General features: G+C 38.6%; 1 protein-coding gene and 1 long non-coding RNA gene across 5 annotated transcripts in view; one reads left to right on the forward strand and one right to left on the reverse strand.

The window, feature by feature from the left end:
* The window catches only part of LOC118971389 (uncharacterized), an 81,936-nt gene that overhangs the window by 46,448 nt on the left and 14,150 nt on the right, over window positions 1-21,338 (forward strand). The gene's annotated exons all lie outside the window — the stretch shown is intronic.
* ADGRB3 (adhesion G protein-coupled receptor B3) overlaps window positions 1-21,338 on the reverse strand; it is a 654,669-nt gene that overhangs the window by 16,833 nt on the left and 616,498 nt on the right. For all 3 annotated transcript variants that reach the window (XM_037012618.2, XM_037012617.2, XM_037012616.2), the window contains one exon: window positions 11,960-11,995. In XM_037012618.2, the coding sequence (XP_036868513.2) occupies window positions 11,960-11,995 (36 nt within the window). The remainder of the gene's footprint in view (window positions 1-11,959; window positions 11,996-21,338) is intronic.

The raw sequence follows: 21,338 nt of genomic DNA on the forward strand, positions 1-21,338 counted from the left end.
CATGTGGATTTTTAATTTAAATAAGCAAATACATTCTAATTGGCAATATATATAAATTCAGGTTCCCTTAGTTGTAAAGTCTGTCGGATATTATAGGCATCCTTTACAATGAAGTTAAGCGTTTGGTGATGCTCCCTTCTACTACGATTATTATTACCCAGCATTTCTGTGCAAAATCCCCATCGCCAGAGGACCATCCACCCGAGTGCACAGAACGACTGTCTCCAGAGTAGCTTACTTCATGGGACATCTCTCTTTCATTTTATATTTTTGTACCTCGAGGGAGGCAGCCTTTGTAGCCTATTAATTGTTCACATTAGAGAAAAAGTGGTCAATTGCAAAACACTTTCAGGAAATTTCAGGTATCTGAAAAAAATGGAGATGTAAAAACCGTGAATGTCTTGACCACCTACTATATCCCAGGTAATCTCCTAGATTAATTACTTAGGATTTGTCAAATCTGCCAGCTTTGGGTGTGGACCCAGCTGGCTTTACCTATCAATCCCATCACTTTCAAGCCCTGTGGTTCCAGGCACAAACTCTAATTCCCCTTCAGCCCAGTTTCAGTAGTCAGAATAACCCTGCAGCGTTATTTTGAAGATTTAAAAAGGGATATAAATCACTTAAGGAATGGCTGTCATTATTATCTTTCTTAATCCTCACCATAATCCTCGGAGGCAGTAGTCGTAGCCATGATCTCACTTGACTGATTAGGAGCCCGAAGCTCAGGCTCAAGGGCCTCAGCAAAGCTCCCGTGCTCACGCGGTTAGTGAAAGAGCTGGCGTTTGTTCTGAATCCAAAGCCGAGTCTCTTTGAATTCTTACATGTATCCCCCAGATTCAGGGAGCACCCCTCTCAGACTACTGAAGTCTGTATGATGCCCTATTCCGATGGAAAAGACGAAACACTGTAGGTGCCTACAGGACTGAGCCCTAAACCCGGTATACCGATCACCCTGCAACTATCCACAGTACTGCGACTATCTTTTGAAGGTCCGGTCTCCTTATCTTTTTTCTGAACACCTTGCCCTAAAGAGTGACTTACTCATGTTTTTATTCGTGACACCTGGCATAGTATTTGGCCATCAGCAGACGCTTGAAAAAATGTATAAGGAATAAAGTAAATGAATGCGATGGTCCATCTGTATATATGCCCAGGAAGGTGCTGCAACATGGAAAGCCATCACAAATCTTGCCTTCTCTCCTATTTAAGGGGTCTCCCCACTGGAAGGAGGACTGATTTTATTGGCCCTGGACAATCCTGCTTTGATCCCATTGGGTTCCATTATTTTCCATACAAGTGACTTATAAAGGGCCTCTATGTGGGCTTGCGATAAACTGGAGGTTTTCTCTTCTACATTAAGGAGTACGGATCACGGAGTTGAGATTTCTTCAAGTCTGAATTACAAATAAGATAGGCATCACAATATATGGACTTGTAAAGATTGAGAGAAATTGTTAGAAAAAGTTGGGGAATCTTCTGACTATACACTTTAGATTGCGACTCCTGGAAATCATGTGCTGATAGGAATTGGAGAGCACCTTGCCTAAATTATCTTTTGCAGCCTCAGGATTTTATAAAGCTATACTGCCTCTGTCTATATTTCCTAGTGTAAACCTATGGTTATTTTTTCTTCTTTACCGCTTTGCATGTAGTCCCCAATCCCAAACAAGCTGATAAAAACTAGTCTGAAGTGGTTGTCCAACCTCAGGTTAGGGAAGCAATGCACACTTCGAGGATTAAGCTTGATTCCTGAAGCTGTATTGTGGAGGAAAAGATGATTTATGTACCTTTCTTCATACATAAATCATCTTTTTCTCTTCATAGCCTGCCATTACAATTTCTGTTTCAAGCATGTTTCTATTTGAATGAATATGTATCCAGGGCTTAAAAGAAACTGGACAAAGGATCTAAAAAACTGAACTATTTACTTGTTTGTTTGTTTGTTTGTTTATGTCACTGCCACTCAAGAGTATACTTGCTGCAAATACTAATTTTGCAGCAGTTTAAATTTAGTAATATAGAAAAGATGGATAGAGCATAGGACTAGATTGCTCAAACTTTTCCTCCCTAAATGTGCTGACTGCCTTTAGGGACACACTTACTGTGGAGGGTCAGGGACAAAGTAGAAAGGGGTCTTTTAGAGGTAAGACATTCACTTGAAATCGTATGCTTTATTATTTAGAAATTAATATAAGTCTATCTTCTATGTCAGAGCTTAGCTGTGTTCATATTAATATAAAATATAAAATATTTTATCTTACTTGACTATGTCCCTCAAACTCTCCCAGTAAAAATTCCAGTCCCCACAAAGATGGGCCACGATGGTCCTGTATTGATTTTTTCTTCCCAGTCTAAGGAGCATGGGTGTGCTGGATGTGTGGTGTTCATTAGGAGCTGAAAAAGAACATTCTAAGGTGTTTTTAAGAGGCTTCATGGTTGCATGTAAGAATGTGACAAAGTTTATCCCCATTTTTTTGGAAGATAAATGGCTAGATACTTATTTTTCATTTTTAACATGGAATAGATAGTATTGTCTAATACAGGTTCAGAATGGATGTTTGTAATTGCATTCCTAAGAATTCCTTGAACTTTAGGTTCAACCCAAGGCAGACAAGTTAACCTACCTGCCTAATATTTCTGATGTAATACCATATTACGCACCTTAATCCCCAAAGTATTAAACTGCACCTCATCCTAGCTGGATGTCTCCTTAACTTCCCTGGATCTGCTGATGGTACTAGAAACTCAGGCTCAGATCTGCAGTCTTCTTTTTTCTGCACCCCTGACCTCTTTCCCTATGTTCACTTATGGACCAAATTCCATAGATCTTAACCCCCCATGGTCCCTTTATCTCATTGTTTCCTTATCACCTCCAGGAAGTGGATTCTCGTTTCTTCTTTCCTGGACTAGTCACTTCCTAATTTGTATTTCAAACCCTCATTCACTCCATACCAATCCCTCCTTCCTATTACTGCTGTATACACCTTTATAAGCCCTAGTTGAAGCAAATCATTCTTCACTAAAAAACAAACAAACAAAAATGTAATACAAAAGCTTTAGCAGCTTTTCACCACAAACTAGGTAAAACTTCCTCCCTTGGGGTAAAAGCTCTTTAAATGGCTTTTTAATTCCCTTTTCTTTTCCTCCATAGATACGATGTTTCTGTGAATTTTCACTTGTCTCTTGAGCATGCCACCCCTTAGCCAACCCCCACGCGTTTACCTCCTCCTGGAATTTCTACCTGTCATTCACTTCATTGAATTATACATGATGTGGATGTCTTTGATGTCTAATGTGGCTGTACTTGAGGTTACCTCCATGGTGGCACATTTTCTATACTGGTTTCTGCCCCAACTCAGATAAAATGTACTATAATTATTTATTAAAGAAAACTGGATTTAGAAATCCAATTTTTCATCATTTGTTCAACAAAAATTTATGGAATGCTTACTCTAGTGAAAATACATAAAGGAAACCTCACTCAAAATAGAGTCAGGAAGCCATAAAGGGGGAGCTCTTACACACAACCACTTGACACAGCTAGCATAGTTCATCAGGAAAAATAAATACTTCCCCCAACCCAGCAGCAGAAAGTGGCCACCACTGTGAGCTCTCACTTTGTTAACGAGCTTTTATTCACAACGACTCCTCCTAACCTCCTCCTTACCTCTAGAGAAGGACGCTTTCCTCTTTTGTTCTCCTCATTTGCCCAGGATTCTCCATGGTCTGCATGTCCTGAATTGCAATTTCTTTACTATTCCTAAATAAACTCATTTGCTGCTCAGAAATCTCTGTTGTTTAATTTTAAGGTGGATATTACAAGGTGGCAGAAGTGGGATCCAAAAGAGATGAATCTCTGAGGAACTAATGATTCTCGGCATTGTGTGTGGCACCCCTTGCACTCTGTTTCCCTCAGAAATCCTTTGCCTTCTGACTTGGTAAGCCTCTTCTCAGATTTGAACTCTTTCTTTTTGGTTGTGCTCTCCAACTTTATACAGGGTCCGTTTTCTTCAAAGCATCATCCTTTAGGTGAGTACTCATTTGTTTTCTGTATTTCTGGTTTTGAAGTATGGGATCCCAATTCCCTAAAGTCTCTCAGGAGGGTCCCTCCTTCTGGAACCCTAGCCAGTATTATGTTCAAAATCATGGCCCTTCCTTATGAGCATTAACTAAATGGACCAACTTAACCAAAATAACTTAGGATTCCAATAGCCATTCTGGGGAATTTTTGGCCTCCCCAAACTTACTTATCTCAGAACCAAATTAGAAGACTCTGGCTCTCAAACAAAGTGAATGGGGAGCCTATTTTAATTGGTATCTGGAGGCTTCCAAATACACCCGACTCTAAAATCACCTCTTTACAAACACTGCTTCTAAACTCATCAAGGCAAACAACTGAGAGAGCACAGAAAGGTTTCTGAGTCCTTTTCCCCTTCTGCATTCTCTTTGTCTCCAGCTTTGGCTTCCTCTTTCTCTTCTGCGATGCTCACCTCTTCCATACGCTCTGCTTCCTCATTCTACACAACTAAGGGCCATGATTCAAGAATTTCAAACCCAGGGAAGATCCTCAAAGGTTTTTATAAATGAATTATGTCCTGAGATTAGTGGATCAATTAAAAAAAAAAAAACAAAGTGTCTTCTAAGGTCTTTGCATCTACATATTTATGTATTGCTATGACATAACATTATAAATATGGTATTTTTCTACCTCCTGATGGAATTGCTCACATTGATTTATAAAAGGATCTCTGTTTAATTGGGGATCAACAGAGGTGAGGCTTAGAACCTCACCCCCCCTGTTTTGAGAGAAATCTTCTGCATCCGTGGATGTTTTGCTGCCCTTGTCTAGCTTGGATTAATACTTAGTCTACAGGCACACACCTGATCATCTACATTTGCCCTCTTACAGCACTAAATTATGTTTTCTACCTTTATCTTGCATCTACCTATCACTTCAGCATTTTATTTAAAAAAAAAATAATAATAATAAGGGAGAAATGTGGGATTCACATATAAATCAAGTATAAAAATCAAACGAATAATCATATCTGACTTGACTGTTTATAGTTCATGATGCGTGATCAAAACCGAAAGTTTCTGTGATATGACTGCCCTTGCACTGTTCACCATGTAAGAACTTATTCACTATGTAAGAACTTGTTCACCATGTAAGAACTTGTTCGTTATGCTTCAGAAGATTGGAGACTGTTGGGAATTAGGCTTGGGGTTGATTAATGATTGTGCATTGAGTCCCCTATACAGAATTTTACTGTTGTTAACGACCATTTGAGCAGTAAATATGAGAGATGCCCTCTCAAAAAAAGAAAAAAAAAAAAAAAAGGAAATACATAGGATTGCAAAGAAAACCAAAAAAAAAAAAAAAACGATCTCTGTTTAATTGGCTTGAAAATTAAGCACTGATATAAATTCTCAGAAATATAATAGAAAGAAAATATTTTTCAGGTTTATATGATCCGGAAAAAATACCCAGTATGCAAACTAGTTTAAGATCATTGGTATAATTAAAATCGGTGTATAAAGTTATCAGATCAAATATAAAAGTTTTGTTCTACCTAGGCTTACTAAATGTCCTGTAAGTTCATGTTATCTCTCTTATGAAATTTGTCAGCAAGAAAATAGTAGCTAGTTGTCTAGTGTCTCGGTAAGTTTTGTAGGTAATCTAAACACAGTTGTTAAGAACAGTAAAGTAGATGTAGATGTAAGTAAGTAGGATAAACAGTTTTTAGGTGAAATTTTAAAATAATTTCCTTTTTAGTAACCTAAAACCTTAAGGTTTTACTAACTTAAATTAAATGATGGATGCCCATTGAATATCTAATCATTTCCAAATAAGACAGAATACTGAAACATTAATTACTGAATATAGGTCTAGTTCCTCCTGGCTTCTTTTTACAGAGAAACAAAAGATATTTGGGTCTATTAATAGACATCTTTCATTCCACACTGAAAAACTGTATTATGAGGAGGTATCTCTACAAACTATGAAATGTATTCACAAAATTGCCAACCTAAAAAAAGTTAATGTAAAAGACAGCTCATAATTGCTTAGTTTTTATTTAGAAATTAAGTTTTCTAAGGGCTAAGAATTCTAATACATCTAATCTAAAAAATATGTAATTAAAGCTACTAGGAATACTAAGGGAAACAACTCTGTATGTAAGGAAAATAGGATACATTTTTTGGTTAGAAAAAGTATGAGGTATGGAGATGTGTTTTCGTTGAGGAAAATTAGGGTAATTTTGTTCTGAAGTAAAGCTGATTATTTCTAAGGGAAAGAGAATAAAGAACAAACTAAGATGGACATAGTTGCAGAAGGTTTGCAGAAAAGTAATCTTGGGGAAAGATATTTATGATTGAGCTAGATAAGATTAGATATTATAAAGGTTTTACAAATTAGTTTTGTATAAGTACACTATGGATCCTAAAACTTTAACTTTCATCTGCTGAAAGGAGAGAGCTTACATGGACTATTGGTCTGGTTTTGATATAAGATTGTAAAATTGTTTTTTTTTTAACCTTTTAAAATAAAAGCCTAAAAAATCTCAACAAAGATTTTGTTTTGTTAAATTAATCTGTGTTTGCTACCTTCATCAGTTCTTTAATTACTTAGGTAAACTGAGTCTTTCTGATATTAAAAGAGCTAAATTTTTACTCAGAACTATGTGACTTTCTATATTTGCTGTTAACATCTTTTATTGTTACCATGGCTGAATGGATAACTAAGTACTATTTCATATAAAGTATGACCCTCCTTGACCAAGTATTTAAAATATTTTTGGTATTTCTGACAAACTTCTCCAAATAAAACTCTAAATAAAGTCTTTTGACCTTGAACTAACTGATTTTTTGCAGAGGGTTCCTGAAACATTTCAAAGGGTTTGTCCTTCTCTCCTTATAAGAGATGCTTAATTAGGCTTATTTGATATGCTAAATTACATGGGAAGCATTGTCAAATAAGTGATGTTAAATTTTCTTAGTTTATGTTGCATAAATGAATGTTATTAATATAACTATTCTAGAAATTGTCTGAAATTCCTGGAAATCTGTCATGATATAATGTTATCAGTCATAATTTCAGTTAGTATCTTAAAATGTTGCATGTCATAGAAATAACCAAATTTCCTTTCAACTCCATGATCATGAACTCTCATGAGATTTTTAAAAATGGGTATTTTAAGTATTTTTGTCACTTGTAGGGAGTTATTGTTTTACTCTGATGCTTTTACAAAGGTATACCTACAAAAGTAATTCATCTTCAAAGAGATTCATGGAAAGAACACTGACAAAGCACAGATTTCTGATAACTTGGAGATTATAAAATTGAACCAAGAATTTCCAGAACTAATGGAAAAACTGGACTCAAGCAGAATAAGAATTAACAATATGCAACTCGGTGAACTGAGGAGGAGGATTATAATTTTTATGATTTGTTGTTTGAAACATTGCTGGTTCTTTAATGTTTTGTTTCCCAGATATAAAGGACCCTTTTTTCTTCTTCTCTCTTGAAAGCTATTTATGATATACAGTGTGGGTAAAATTATAACATTTCCATAGTATCTGGCCTGGCTTTAGTTCATTTGCATATCCTCACGGGTGGAGAGAGGATCATCTCCATATCAATGGGCAACCAAGGGCGTGTCTGAACCTGAGAGTTTAAGGGGAGGGGCTGGCTTGCTTGCTGGCTGCTTCAGGAGCAGAGGAGAGAGACGGCCCCGGGACTGCAGTTTGCAAGCTATAAATGGGTTTTAAACTTTATTTCTCCCTTTGACTGATTTCGGTTTTTAGACGTATTTTGCCCCGGAATTTCCTCTCCCTGGACTTACGTATAGCAATTTGATAAAATATACCTTTGTAAACAAGGATGAAATATCTACTTTTTTCTCTTTAGTTGATCCCTCCAGAATTCAGAAATCATGGCAATATAGTTAGTTAGTTGCATACATTCAATAAGACTCTGTTCTCCTTGTAACAACAATCGGAAATATTGACTCTGTTACCAAGGCTCTGATTGGATTTTCGTGTTTGAGAGAGATGGGCACAGACTCACATAGACCCAGGCAGGTTCTAAGGAACTCAGGCTGACTTCATGCTGCCAATAGAGCTCCTTGGGAAAATCAAGCTGGTGTCTTGCTTACAAGGTTCCCGTGAAGCAGTCTGAGACTTACATGGCCGATCATTCTTTCTACACTTATGTAAACAATCAGACCTAGTTTAATTCAAAAAATTTGTTCTATTGTGATTATCCTCATTTTTCTTAACAAAGAAGAGAGAAAAATTTTGTTTGAATCTTTGTCTATATTAGACTCTGATCTTGTCTTTGAGATTTTTTTTAGATAGTAAACTGGACTACATCTTAAATTCTAGTTTTTTCAAGTATCTGGCTACAACTCTCCAAACTAATGTTTCCAATTTTTCTCCACCCTGATCAGTAAGAACAAATGCTGTCCTTAAACCTCCTTGAAAGGGACTATACCAGGTTCTTGTCACTACTCGAGTGATGGGTTTCAGGGACATCCCTCAGATACACATCTCTCAGCTAAAGGAGGCTGAACTACCATCTAGTCTTGTACAAAGTCTAGAGATTTCTGCAAACTGACTAGGAAGAGAAGTATCTGACATTGAAGCAGATTGCTTCTTCTTAAAAGACTTCATATTTCAACTAAACATAGAACTCTCTCTTCCTTTTACTCTGGCATTGGCCTGGAAGAACAGTGCCAGCCTCTGTATCTCCCAGGCCATTTCTAAGGGGGGAAACCTCTGGAATTTTGAGTAATATTTTTTCAGGCTATGAGAAAATCTAGATGACCCCCGGTTTTCTGATCTACTTAGCTGTTACCTTCAGATTTGGGATCCTGCTTTAGGACTATTACACAAATTGGACTATTATCCTGTTCTTCATTTTGTCTTGTATAATCATTGTTAAGTTTTGTGCCTGCTGCCTGTGAAACCTTTGCAGAAACAATGTACCCAATAGGGGGATGCTGACTCAGTGGTTCAAGATGATCTCCAATGCTTACAACCTGGATAGGATACAGACTTTAAATGGGAAATGCCTGAGAGTTCTCCCTCCTACCCATCCTTGCAACTCAAATGTAGCTTTAAATGGTTTCTAATCACAGTGTACTTTCCTTCCCTTGTGAGAAATGACAAGCAGGAAAGGTCCTTCCTGGCACCAAGGGACAAAACCACTAAACTTGGCAAACCTGACTCTGTATCAGCAATGCTTTTGAGGAAAGAGCTTGTTCAAAAGGGGGAAATGTAAAACTGAATAAAGAAAACCTCACTCAAGATGACGCCTGGAAGCCCCAAGGGGACTTCAGATGCACTGCCACCCCTTGTTGCAGCTTGCACGATTCAGCAGGAAGAAGGAAGACATGCCCTCCCGCTGTCAACAACAAGCTCACCCTTGCCTGTGGCCAGGGAGAAGCCACCACCACTTCGAACTCTCATTTCCCTCTAATGAATGTTTGTTCAAAGGCCCTTCCAGTGTCCTCCTTTCCTCCAGGAAAACTCTCCTGTGTCCTCCAGACTTGCCTATTGTTCATCACAGTTTGCATGTCCCAGATTACAATTCCTCCGCTCTTCCTAAATTAACTCATTTGCTGCTCAATAATCTCTGTTGTTAAATTTTTAAGGTTAACACTGTAAACCAGATCTTGGAGCCAGCATGCAAAGCCACTAAAGGGCTTTATTAAAGAACACAGGAATCTCACTACCGTGGTCTCTGAATACTACCCAGAAAGCAAGAAGCTGTGTTCTACATTTTATGACTAGTCCATCCTTTGTTTTACTTATTCTAGCAATGCAATACTGTCCTGGAGATTGGTTACATTGAAAGGACTTTTCCCCAGCTGTAACTCTCTTACTAGCTACAGAGTTTTACGAGTATATGAGTTGAGGGAGTATTGTTTTGTTATGTCGGAATGTGTGAGGCCTAAAGGGAAGATGTGTTTGGGAGTCGAGGAGGCAAATGCCTCAGGGGCCACTGTGTGGTGAAGTTTGCATGGTAGTAGCTGGGGGGACTATTAAAAAAGCTTGACATAAACAAATGTACCTAGCCTGGATGAAAAGGGGAGGGGCAACTTGGACTCTTCCTCAAGGACCATCCGCAAAGCACAAATAGATTGTATTGACTTTCATCAACATTTAAATCTGGCAATAATCTTTCTGCACACCACCACTGAGGTATCTGCCGTATAACTGTACCTGCACACAGAATAAGGGGAGCAGAGCTAAATGGTTTGCAATGTAAGGGTACTCAAAGTTCCCCCTAAATTTTGATGCCTATAGCTTTTGCAATAACTATAGCAATGAAAGAGCTAAAGAAAATATCCAGGGTTGTATTGCAAAATCTTTCCATTATCAGCAAATGTTTTGATAATGCCATGGCTCTACACCGGAGTACTAAGCACAGGAAGACGTATTGGCTTAAGGAATCTGCTACCAGTTGCCACAGAGAATGTACAAAAAAAAATAGTTTTTCTAATGCTCCAAATGACACAGTATGATTCCATTTTTTTTTTTAGCACTTGTGATTACATAACTGGTTGTACTGAAGCTTAATTCTCGATCAAGGTTTTTACTGTATTTTGTCACTGATGCCTAGTGGGTTAGTTCCCACTTCCTTTCCTTTGTACTGTCATAACAAGTTACTGCTTTCAGGACAAAAAATATACACAGTATGATCCTTTACTTTTGGTAACCTGAAGAATTAATGGGAAATCTGTCCCTTTAAAGGCACTGAGAACCTAAAAGTAAGGATTTTTTCTTAGTTTCTCTTTGAATAGTTTCTCTTTGAATTTATAGTCTGGATACTTTCACTCTAAAACTTACAATAAAATGATATTTTTATCACATGCCAGGTTGCTACAATTGAGCTGCATCAGTATGAAATTTTGCCCCATAATCATTGAGGCCAGAGTGTTTATCATTACTTTGTATCTTGTAGTCTGAAATACTACTAAAAAAGACCAGTTCTCTTTGGAATTGGTAAAACCAGAGCTTGTTCACCGTTGCTGTAAATAAAAATTAAGTCTCACTTTTGATACCTGAAGTGTACATTGCTGAGCTACAACATTCATCTACATAAATACAATCATTGCATTAGTTTCCAGGTTCTGGGAGGCTTCCATAATTTGAGGAGGACCAGCTAAGAGTACTGAGTTCTATGCAGGCGTCAGAACAGCACAAATACTCTGGAGAAATTTATAGTGTATCCAATTATGTCAGCAGATTATGAATCATATCCAATTATCAAGATGCGTAAGTGCATTTTATGTGACGCTCAAACATCATTAATTTTGTGCTTGGCGTGAGCTGCTCAAATGGTATGATTTCAGTAATTTCTAGTATTGATGTTATGGCATCAATATAAACTCAATGTAAATTGGAAAATGAACATCTTCATCTTGTTTATATCTGTGAGAAGGCATTTACAAAACATAGGAGCACATTGAATCAACACTTGCTATTGGAAAAAAAAGAATCTGGAATATACCACAGAGAACTTGCATAATAGGAATCAGGACACAAGGCAAGTCCCACAACCAGCCGAAGCCCCCCCCCCAGACTCTCTTCAGGCGTGACTGAAGCAAAGCCAGTGCAATTGTTCTAAGCATGAAAAATTAAGAAACCAATGTTCTCATCTCCCAACAAACAGACCGAGGGCAACCCTCACCATAAATTGCCCACTTATCTTACCAATTATAAAATGGATTCCTCACTTGTCTGAAAAATCTGTTTAATCATACATTTAAAGCAATTAGAACTTTAAATTTTTCTTCTGCAACAATATGGATTTTAATTAATGTTTGAATTCTCATTTAAAAATAAGTAGAACACCTACACAGCTGCACAGAGCAGTATGTTTAAGTGATTATATATCAATTTTGAACTAAAGTAATGAAAATTATATTGAAAATCCATAGAAACTTACCTCAAAGTCAAGGTCTGAATATCGTGATTTTCTCCTCTGTTAGGTATTTTTTAAAAAGAAGAAAAACCAATAAAGTTATATTTAGTCTTTCAAATTAAATGAAAATCATTAGTTTAAATAAAACAGTCCAGCTTCTCTGTTACAAGTATTGCCTTCATATAAGAACATGCAAAAATTTTTCTGATCTCAAACTTTCATCCAAATTATTTTATTTTCACTTTGAACTTCCTTTAAAATTGAGGAATATAAAAAATAGCATATTTCTCATTTTGACCTCTTAACTTCACTTTTTCAGTGGAGAGAAATTTCTGTGTACAGTGACACAAAAATTTCAATTTTGAAGGAGACTTTAGGTCTATCTATAGCAAAACTACTTCATAGACAAAAAGGGTTGAAAGCTGTGTAGGAAAAATCATCTAGCCACCTCAAGACCTCCCACCAACCCACCTGTAGCTTTCATTTCTACTAAATTCTATCTGGCTCTCGGTCTGAGTTCCAGAGTGCTATCTATACAAGTCTTACCTGCAAATTTCTTGGTCTAAACTGAAGTATTTCTTCTAATTAGTAAAAAGAACAAATAGTCCACACCCCAGCAAAATGTAAATGTAGATGTAACTATCTCACAGAATTCCTCTGTGGTTCCAACTCTTAAAACAGTTCCTGAATCTAATTATAAATCAATATGCATTAATAAAATAATCAAGCAGTAGGTCTGATAACATCAGGAAACAATTTAAATGAAATTAATGTGATTATGTGAATATTAGTGTAGGGGAAGTATACTTAACATCTGCTCGAAGAAGTCACTGGATTCTTAGAATGATTAGTTATAGAAGGAGGTAATTGGTAAATATTAAAAAGAGTCCTCTGAATTTTTAGGGAACAAAGTTTCCAATGTAAGAGTTGCTTTTCTTTAATTGGGCTTTTTTGAGGGAGGAAGTAGGGATAAAACACAGTGACAATTAATAAATATTAAAAGGGAGTAATATTCAGGCAGTTGGAAAAATACGTACACCTTTAAACCTATGTCTCCTATTTTTTTCCTCTTCTCCTATCTCACTATCTACAATTTAAAGTTCAATAACCTAACAGGGAATCATTACCAAGACAGGGGAGAGATTCTTGTGACTGTGGAACATTAGGAGAGACAGGAAGGCACAAACAAGGTTCACTAAAAAACATGACTATTTAAAAACTGTTGCTATAGAATCAGAACATCCCTTTGTAACCAACTCCCAAAAGCATGTTTCAGTACACAGAAGGTGATACACCAAAAGAAAGATTTTGTTTAAGAATAAATAAAGTTCAACAGTTCTGAAATATTTGGTTTTGGGTCTTCAAGTACAATCAAGGTGAGGGTTCAGGACACTGCCTTCTTAAATGGAAACAGCATGTCGACCTCACGGTGCTCGGTGTCTGCAGTGTCACCCTACTTAGGCCCGGTGACTTCCCAAGAGGAGAGAAGTGTGTGGGGGAGCATTTAACCCAGCCCTCCTTTACCACCTCTCTGCCACTATTGCTGTGTAACTGTGCTGTATAAAAATCGGGCAACAATGTAACCCATCAGGCTTCGCTACAACCTGCTAGACTGACTGTCAGTGTTTCCATCCTGCTCTTGGATTCTTTGCCTTCTTGGCCCTGTGACTCAGCGGGACATTTTTGTAAGAATACATTAAGCAAAGTTCTTACTACAGCAAAATGCAAGCACAGAAACAGTTTTAAGCAATTATAGAATATTAGTCATGAGCTTTACGTTCCATCTGAAAATTAAGCAGTGAAATCTTCTGAGAAAAGTTCAGCTAGCGGGCAGAGTAAGAGGCCCTTCTGCTGCCCGAGATGATGGGGTCTCTGTTGCCAAGGGTTGTGACAGCCACAGGTTGCCCCTTTCATTTCTGAATGCAAAGCTGTGTTGCCTGAGAGCTGGAAATGCTGATGGATACATGTCAATAAAGGCTCCATTGTTTAGGAGCACAAAACGAAAGCCGGGAACCTGGAACACCAGAGACAGAGCCCACCTGTGTGGGCGGATGTCCCCTGTTGCTGACGTGAAATACAGAAAAGAAAATGGATACATTCCTACACATAGATGGTCTCCATTTAATTTTATTAAAATTAAATTCTAAGCCTTGAAGGATTAGACTAAGAAATGAACAAATGAAGCAAACAGATTTCTATCAAAAAAGCTTAACAGTGGGGGTGGGGTGGGGATGGTGAGGTAGAGGAAAATGAGGCACTGAAGACTTAGAAAGTAGAGAAAGGGGAGAATTTTCAGAGCCCAAGGGAGGTAAGAATTTGTGTAATGTTAGTCATATGCTCACAAAACCAAGTGTTCCAACCTTTCATGAAGTGCTTCACGTGTGACCATGCTAACTGCCCTATGAGATGGCTGGGAAAGTATTCTTTGTTATCCCCACTTTATGAAAGAGAAAAACTGAGGGCCAGAGGAGTTCAAATAACTTGCTTACTTCACAAGTTGGGTAGTAAGCAGAGGAGCCGGGATTCACATTCACACCCTGCGTTCTCTCCACCGGCTCCCGCTACCTGCTCAGTGGTAAAAGCTGTTGTACTTCATAGCCAAGCTGCCTGTGATATTTCTCTGATTGTTACTAGAACTCAGCAAGAATAACATCAGAGGGACCCAGTCAATCCCAGGCTGTCAGCAGGGGAACAGAGATGCTTTCTAAGCATAAAGCAAGATCAAGTAGATTATATTTTACTTGTCAATTATTTTTTAAAGGAGAAAAAAGCATCAATATGATACATGAAAGAAAATCTGATGGCGATCTACAATAAATTGTGTTGAGTAAAATAACTTAAAAATCATTCTAATACGGGATAGCTTATGAGGAATGATACCATCCCAGGTGAGTAGCTGACATCTCTCCCTCCATGATGTGTCTGTCTCCCATTGTGAAATCTAGTTTTAGTTTATCTTAAATGAGTACTGGCATTGGGAAATTGATGGTGTACTGCAAGAACCAGAATGTTCCATTCTGTTTTCAGTCTCTTTTCACCTTTGGTAGACATGTGGTGTGTTGGAAGGTCTTTCAAAACACTTCAGTGTGTGGAACTGACTGACATGTTTATTCAAATGTCATTCTGAGCTCTCTGGAGTATTATTGTAAGGTATAGAAGTGATTAGAGATAATAGTTATATGTTTAAAAAATGAGAATCAACTAAGAAAAGCGATCAAGTCATAATAAATTTTCTGATAAGTCGATAATGGAAAAATTGCTACATATAAATGTAAAATAAGCCAGGGTGATATTGAAATCTTTTATGACAATATAAATCCTTCTGTTTATATATTTCTAACTTCCAAGCAGCCTGATACAAATAATCCTCTTTTGTCATAGTTGGGGATAAAAAAAAATCTCTTCAGTTCTTCTGTGATGTTTCTTTTTCCTAATTTCCCACTTAGGACTCATCCCAATTTGCATTCTGTCCTTGACATTCCATTAGCATTCTTCCTGTCAAGGTCTCTGATAGGCTCCATCTGGCCAATTTGCAGGGTCATTTTTCTGTCCTCATCTTACTAGACTCTCAGAAGTTGTTGAAACTTAATCATTTTCTCATTAAAATATGTCTCATCTCTCAGCTTTTCCTTTTTTCCTATTTGCTGGAGCTCATTTTCCTCTCCTTTGGGGGTTCTTTGTCATCTCTCTGCCTTCTAAATGTTGAATGCCCACATTTGCTTCTTTTCTCGTATTCTCTCCTGGATGATACAATTCATTCCACGGTGTTAAATACCATCTTTCAAGTTTCAAACATTCTTTTCTTCCTCATGTCTTTCCCATCCCAGAAAATGTTGATTATCAGCTTAGTCAAGTCAGAGACAGGAGTCACCCTTCATTGCTTCGTGTCTCTCACCCCACACATGAATCTACCAGCAGCTGCTCTCTGTTCCACCTCCAAACACACTGGATCCGCCCATTCTTCTCCACGTTCACTTTCACCTCTGCAGGCAAAGGCATTCTTCTCTCCTGTCTGGACTGCTCCAGTCGCCTCCTGTCCTCCACCATCCGCTCTGTCCCTTCTCCTGCTGTTGCTGGATCCTAATCCTGCCCTTTCATCAGAGGGATGGACGGTGAAATGATCGTGACAATCTTTTGCTTTGCAGACCTTGGTAGCTTCCATTGTTTGACAAGGCTCTGCAAAGTCTGGTCTCTCCTACCTACTCCATCTCCGTCTTCTTTTACCTGAAACATCCCCTCATCCTCCAGCCATTCACAAGCCATGTTCCTTAACTTCATTTCCCACCCTATACAGCCCTTCAGAAGGTTTCCCAGACCACTTTATCTAAAGAGGTCTCTCCCTCACATTCCATGCTTATTACCCGGCACAGCACTCTTTAGATGATTCCTTTGTTAACGATTATCGGCCTCTTCCATAGGGTTTATTTGTCACTGGGACAGGATCCACATCTGTCTTGATCACCTTTCATATATATATATATCCCCAGCCTCTTAGCCCAGGGTTTGCCACGACCGTAGACATTTACAGAATCCTTGACATTTACAGAATCACTGATGAATGACTGAAGGAGCTGTACTGCAGCAGCCAAACAAATCCGAAAGAATGTGACTTGTTCCATGTTTGGTTTTTCTGCTGTTTGTCTTTTCATTCTCTGGGAGAATTTGGATAAGCAGGGAGACTAAATACACAAAGAAAACCAATGAGAATGGACCGACTGACAGCCAAGAGGCTCAAGGTGGTTGAGAGGAATGCAGGCTTATCACTAATAGAAGGGAAACATCCTTTAGTCTGATTTATGCATAAGAAATTGCATAATGGTGTGCGACTGCTCAGAGGAATACTTGGCAAGTGTATGCAGAGAGGGCGTCTCTGTGCAATGATGAATAATTTCTCAGAGGGAATACTTTATTGTTTGTGTCACTGCAAATTCAGCCGGACAAGACACTAAAAGATTCACAGCGAGGGATAAATTCTATGGACTCATGAATGGCACTGTGACTGTCATCAAAAGTTTTTGATACAGAATGAGCAATGAACCCTCTCACGGAGAAAACCTTGATACGGAAACCATTCAGGATACCTGTGGAATTGAAACCCAAGAAGAATAAGTTTGAAAAACAACTTTTGTTGGAAATACTTTTGTTTGTATGCCTGCATAAAAAATTCCCTACTTGAGAAGCAAAAACAAAACACTAAAGAAGGGGTGAGGCTTCCTTTCACCACGGCTGCACGAGAAAAAAATTTAAAAAAGAAAATGGTGCTTCTGTGCAGTGGTCAGTTCCGCAATGGTTTCTGCAGGGACAGCGTCTCCCAGCTCCCAAGTGAGGCCATAACATTTTAGTCTAAGACCGTGAATATCAATTCAGTACAGCATAGCGGCTTCTTCACAGAAAGTCAAGACATAATGGGAAATGAAATAATAATAACACAACCTTACATCTGAAGGGCTCCTTACAATTTTTAAAGGGTTTCACATACATTATCTAATTTGATCCTCTCAATAGCTGGGAGGGAGGCATCTGTGATGTGACATTCTAGCTGAAATGTTTTACCTTTAAAAACCATTATGCTGAGAGCTCTATAATTCATGGCCGGAGGAAAACTGGGGTATAAAAATTTAGCCTAGAATGATGTCTCTGCCCATCCATTTATAAATTGAGAGAGCATGTTTTCAGATATACTGTTTATACTATATGCTATTAATGGTCAGAAAAGCTGGAACTTTTGGTTTAGATAAAATGTGTAATCTATTATCTAACTCTGATTAGTTAAGGGTTTCTTTTTTTTAATAATAAAAATTAAAGCAAGATTCATCAGGAGAATAACAGAAACCCCTTGATGTGTTTACATTTGAGCCAACTGTTTGCAAAGAAGTCAAGTGACAGAATGGCTGAGAAGCCACCACGAGGGATCATGAGGTAACCCAGGGGCTAGAAGCAGCAGCGACTGCCCCCCACCTCCCCAGCTGGGGAGATGAAGGGAGCTGGCACAGCGCCCTAAGCCCAGAGACGGAGGCAGCCAGCAGAAGCTGGGCGCACTACTGAATGGCAGCTGAAGAGACCCCAGGTGCTGCAGAGGCAGAGAGAGAGGGAGAAACATCCTGGAATTCTCTCTTTTCCCGAACCCCCAGTGTCTCACCAGAGCTCCCTAGAGGCCAGTCTTCTCACTTGGCCACAAGCCAGTGACACAGGAACCTGTATCAACCCTGAATGACACACGGGAAAAGGGTGAAGAATGGACCCCATGCCCAACAGGCCCAGGACATGCATGAGAGCTGGGAGGGCTTCTGAGTGACAACATGTTGACTGCTTGGATCTAATTGTTGTTAAGAGATGTTGAATAAATATCAGTGTTTCAATGATTCAAAACGAATGCTGACCTGTCTTCTTATAATGATGTACCTATAATTTTTCACGAAATAAATAAGTAGAACCACAATCCGAGATATAAACTCTATTTCATAGTCCCTGATGGCTAGAGAACCACCTCTTTTTCTCTCTGCACTTGCTCCACAGCACCTGGCGATGTTTTGCTTGTTATATACACACCATGCACATAGCACAATTTGCTCATTAACTGAAGGTGAATGACTTGAGTGCTAATGCCAATCAATTCTTCTTAACCCTAAGCAAAGCAATTAGAGGACTTCTAAGGGCTGGGGCCATTGGGAGAAATTCTAACATATTAATATTGCAATTATTCCATAATTGTGGAAACTAAATTTAAAATTGTTCAGAATTGCATAACAAATCCACAGTGGGAATGGATACAGTAGGGAAGATGGAAGATAACACATTATTAGAAAGAAACAAACAAGGTAATATTAGGCAGGGAGAAAATCTGGGTATGCTTTTATGCCAAGAAACTTCATGCATTCACTACACGTTTTTACACCCAGCAATCGGGGGTTAGCTGAACAAACAGGAGGACGGGGCCTTTTCTGCCGGCACTGCCTTAGGGACCGGGGAGCCTCCCTCGCTGCTGCCTCCTGCTTGGAGTAAATACTTCCACACCCTCGCCCACTCTTCAGCTTTTTTCTTTCTCCCTCAACTCGTATTTTTCCTTGGCTTCCCTTTTACTCATGAATACCACATCTTAGGCTCCAACTGGTTGCTTTTACTCTCCTCTTTCCCCCAACCGCCTCCCATGGTGGCAATTTGTGAACACCCACTTCTTGGCAGCAAATTTCCTGAGTTAATAAGCACATCTTTCTATTACATCCTTGAAAGGGTGCTGAGCCACCCGGCTGGACGCTGCTGTCCCTGCATTCCCTGCAGCGTGCTCCTGTGGCTGTTACCTGCCTTCTCACCCGGAGGACACTCAGGTTGTCCGATGGCTCAGCCTTGGGTTACCCACATATTTACCCACTTTCATTCCACATTGGCTTCTAAGACTCAAGATACCTCCTGGCTACTGTTGATCCCAGTCTCCATGTACATACTTCAGTCATCTTTCTGCTCTTTCCTATTGTCAGATATCATCTTCCCCACCCGGTGACAGACCCAGTTTAGCAGAGGTGACCTCTCCACGTGACAGGCTGGGCTCTGCTCATAGGAAAGCCACACCATCGACTTCATATGCATTGGCCACCATCTGATCTCCAAAATCTGCTAGCTGTGCGCACCTGTATTTCATCCACTTTGTGTCTTACTCACCATAACACCCAGTGTCCGTCAAGGGTTAAAATGAACTTCAACACTATTCTCATGCTAATTTTGAGGCCCATTACTGTCTCTTTTAGACAATATAAAACTGATCAGAACAGGAAGATTCTATTCCTAGATTTGCTATGCATTTGCTCTGTAACCTTGGACAAACTTCGAGGATTATAACAATTTATCCATTGCACAGAGGTGTTGTGATGATTAATTAATTCATGTTTTTAAGGTGATTTGAGGATCTGCTAATGAAAGATGCCATATAAATGCTAATTTTTATTATTCATTCCCACATCTATATATTCTTTCAGCTGTCTTCTAAAATGGTCACCATAAGCAATTTACTATTAAACTCTTCTAAAGAATGAAAATGAGGAATTGGGTTTTCATTCTGAATCCTGAATTTTCTCCCTTTTCAAGATGTAAGCCTTATGATTTCTAAGTCATTTAAATGCAGAATCACAGTTATATATGATGCTTATGCTTAATAATAAGGATATGGAGATTTGGAAACATTATAAATTGAATGAAGCAGCAGTTGGAAATATAGTCTATTACTCAAGCACACAAAACCTGCACAACATCAAACCCAGAGAGGTCCTTAGGGTTTTAGACATAAAGTATTTTTATTATAAGCAAAATATTGTAATATAATTCCATTCTAGCCCTTTAAGCACATCTTACAGAACCACTCTATACAGATGGCTCCATAAGGTCATTATGATTTTTCCAGTGGTGCATCAGAATTATGATTACTTATGATGTTATATCACATGCACACTCACTGAAAATCCTTTTAAAAACTTTTGTGATTTTGCATGAACATTATGTCATCTGTGCTCACCTGGTCATTACTGTAGTAGACTTGCTGGTTTGCAGGATATGCAAGGTAGAAATAGAGAAGCAGTCGCTATTCTGTCACTTTACAGTGAAGAGTGGTGGGTTGCTTTGGTCTGGAGGGGGCTGTAGACATTCTGGAGTGAACTAGGCTTCTGGTTCCGAGGGACTGATTCTCAGAAACCCTATTCCACTTAAGATTGATCTGGAATTCTGGAATTTATTCTAGATCCCATATAAATTCCCATTTTGGTCTAGAATTTCCTTGATCCAGTTGGGGAAAGCCTCCAAATTACACCGCTCACCAAGTTAACTCTAGCCTTTCAGGATCTGTTCATTGTGACCTGGCATAAGGCATGGCTTTGTGGGCAGAACAGAGACACGGTTGCCTCTGGGCAACACCAGAACTTACAATTAACAGCATACTTCTGCTAGACAGGGTAGGTAACCAATTATAGTGTCTTTCACCAAGTAGTATTTTATGAAGAAATCTATTCTATTACAGCAGTTGGAAATACACATAAAAGAATGCATGTATCACACTGCATACTGAACACATCATTATATATCAGCAGTGGGTTTACAGCAAAACTTCAAGAAAGGATATAAAAGTCACATACAGAACAATAACATGATGTAGGTCAATAGAAAATAAGACATTGTATTCTTTAACTCTTACTTGGTTGATTGTGATACAATATGATTGATACTGATAACTGCTGGCTACTGTCTATCACTTTATGGGTTGAAAAGAAGCAGAGAGGAGTTTATTTTTTTCATACAAAAGCTCTACGGGTAGACCTCAGAGTCCTGGACTTTAGCCTGCTCTATTTACAGACCTCCTCAGGGTTCACAATTTAAGACTAAATACTTCAGTGGTGGTTATTTTTGTAAGAGCTGAGACCAA

The sequence above is a fragment of the Manis javanica genome, chromosome 16 (assembly GCF_040802235.1).
Source record: "Manis javanica isolate MJ-LG chromosome 16, MJ_LKY, whole genome shotgun sequence".
Lineage (NCBI taxonomy): Eukaryota > Metazoa > Chordata > Mammalia > Pholidota > Manidae > Manis > Manis javanica.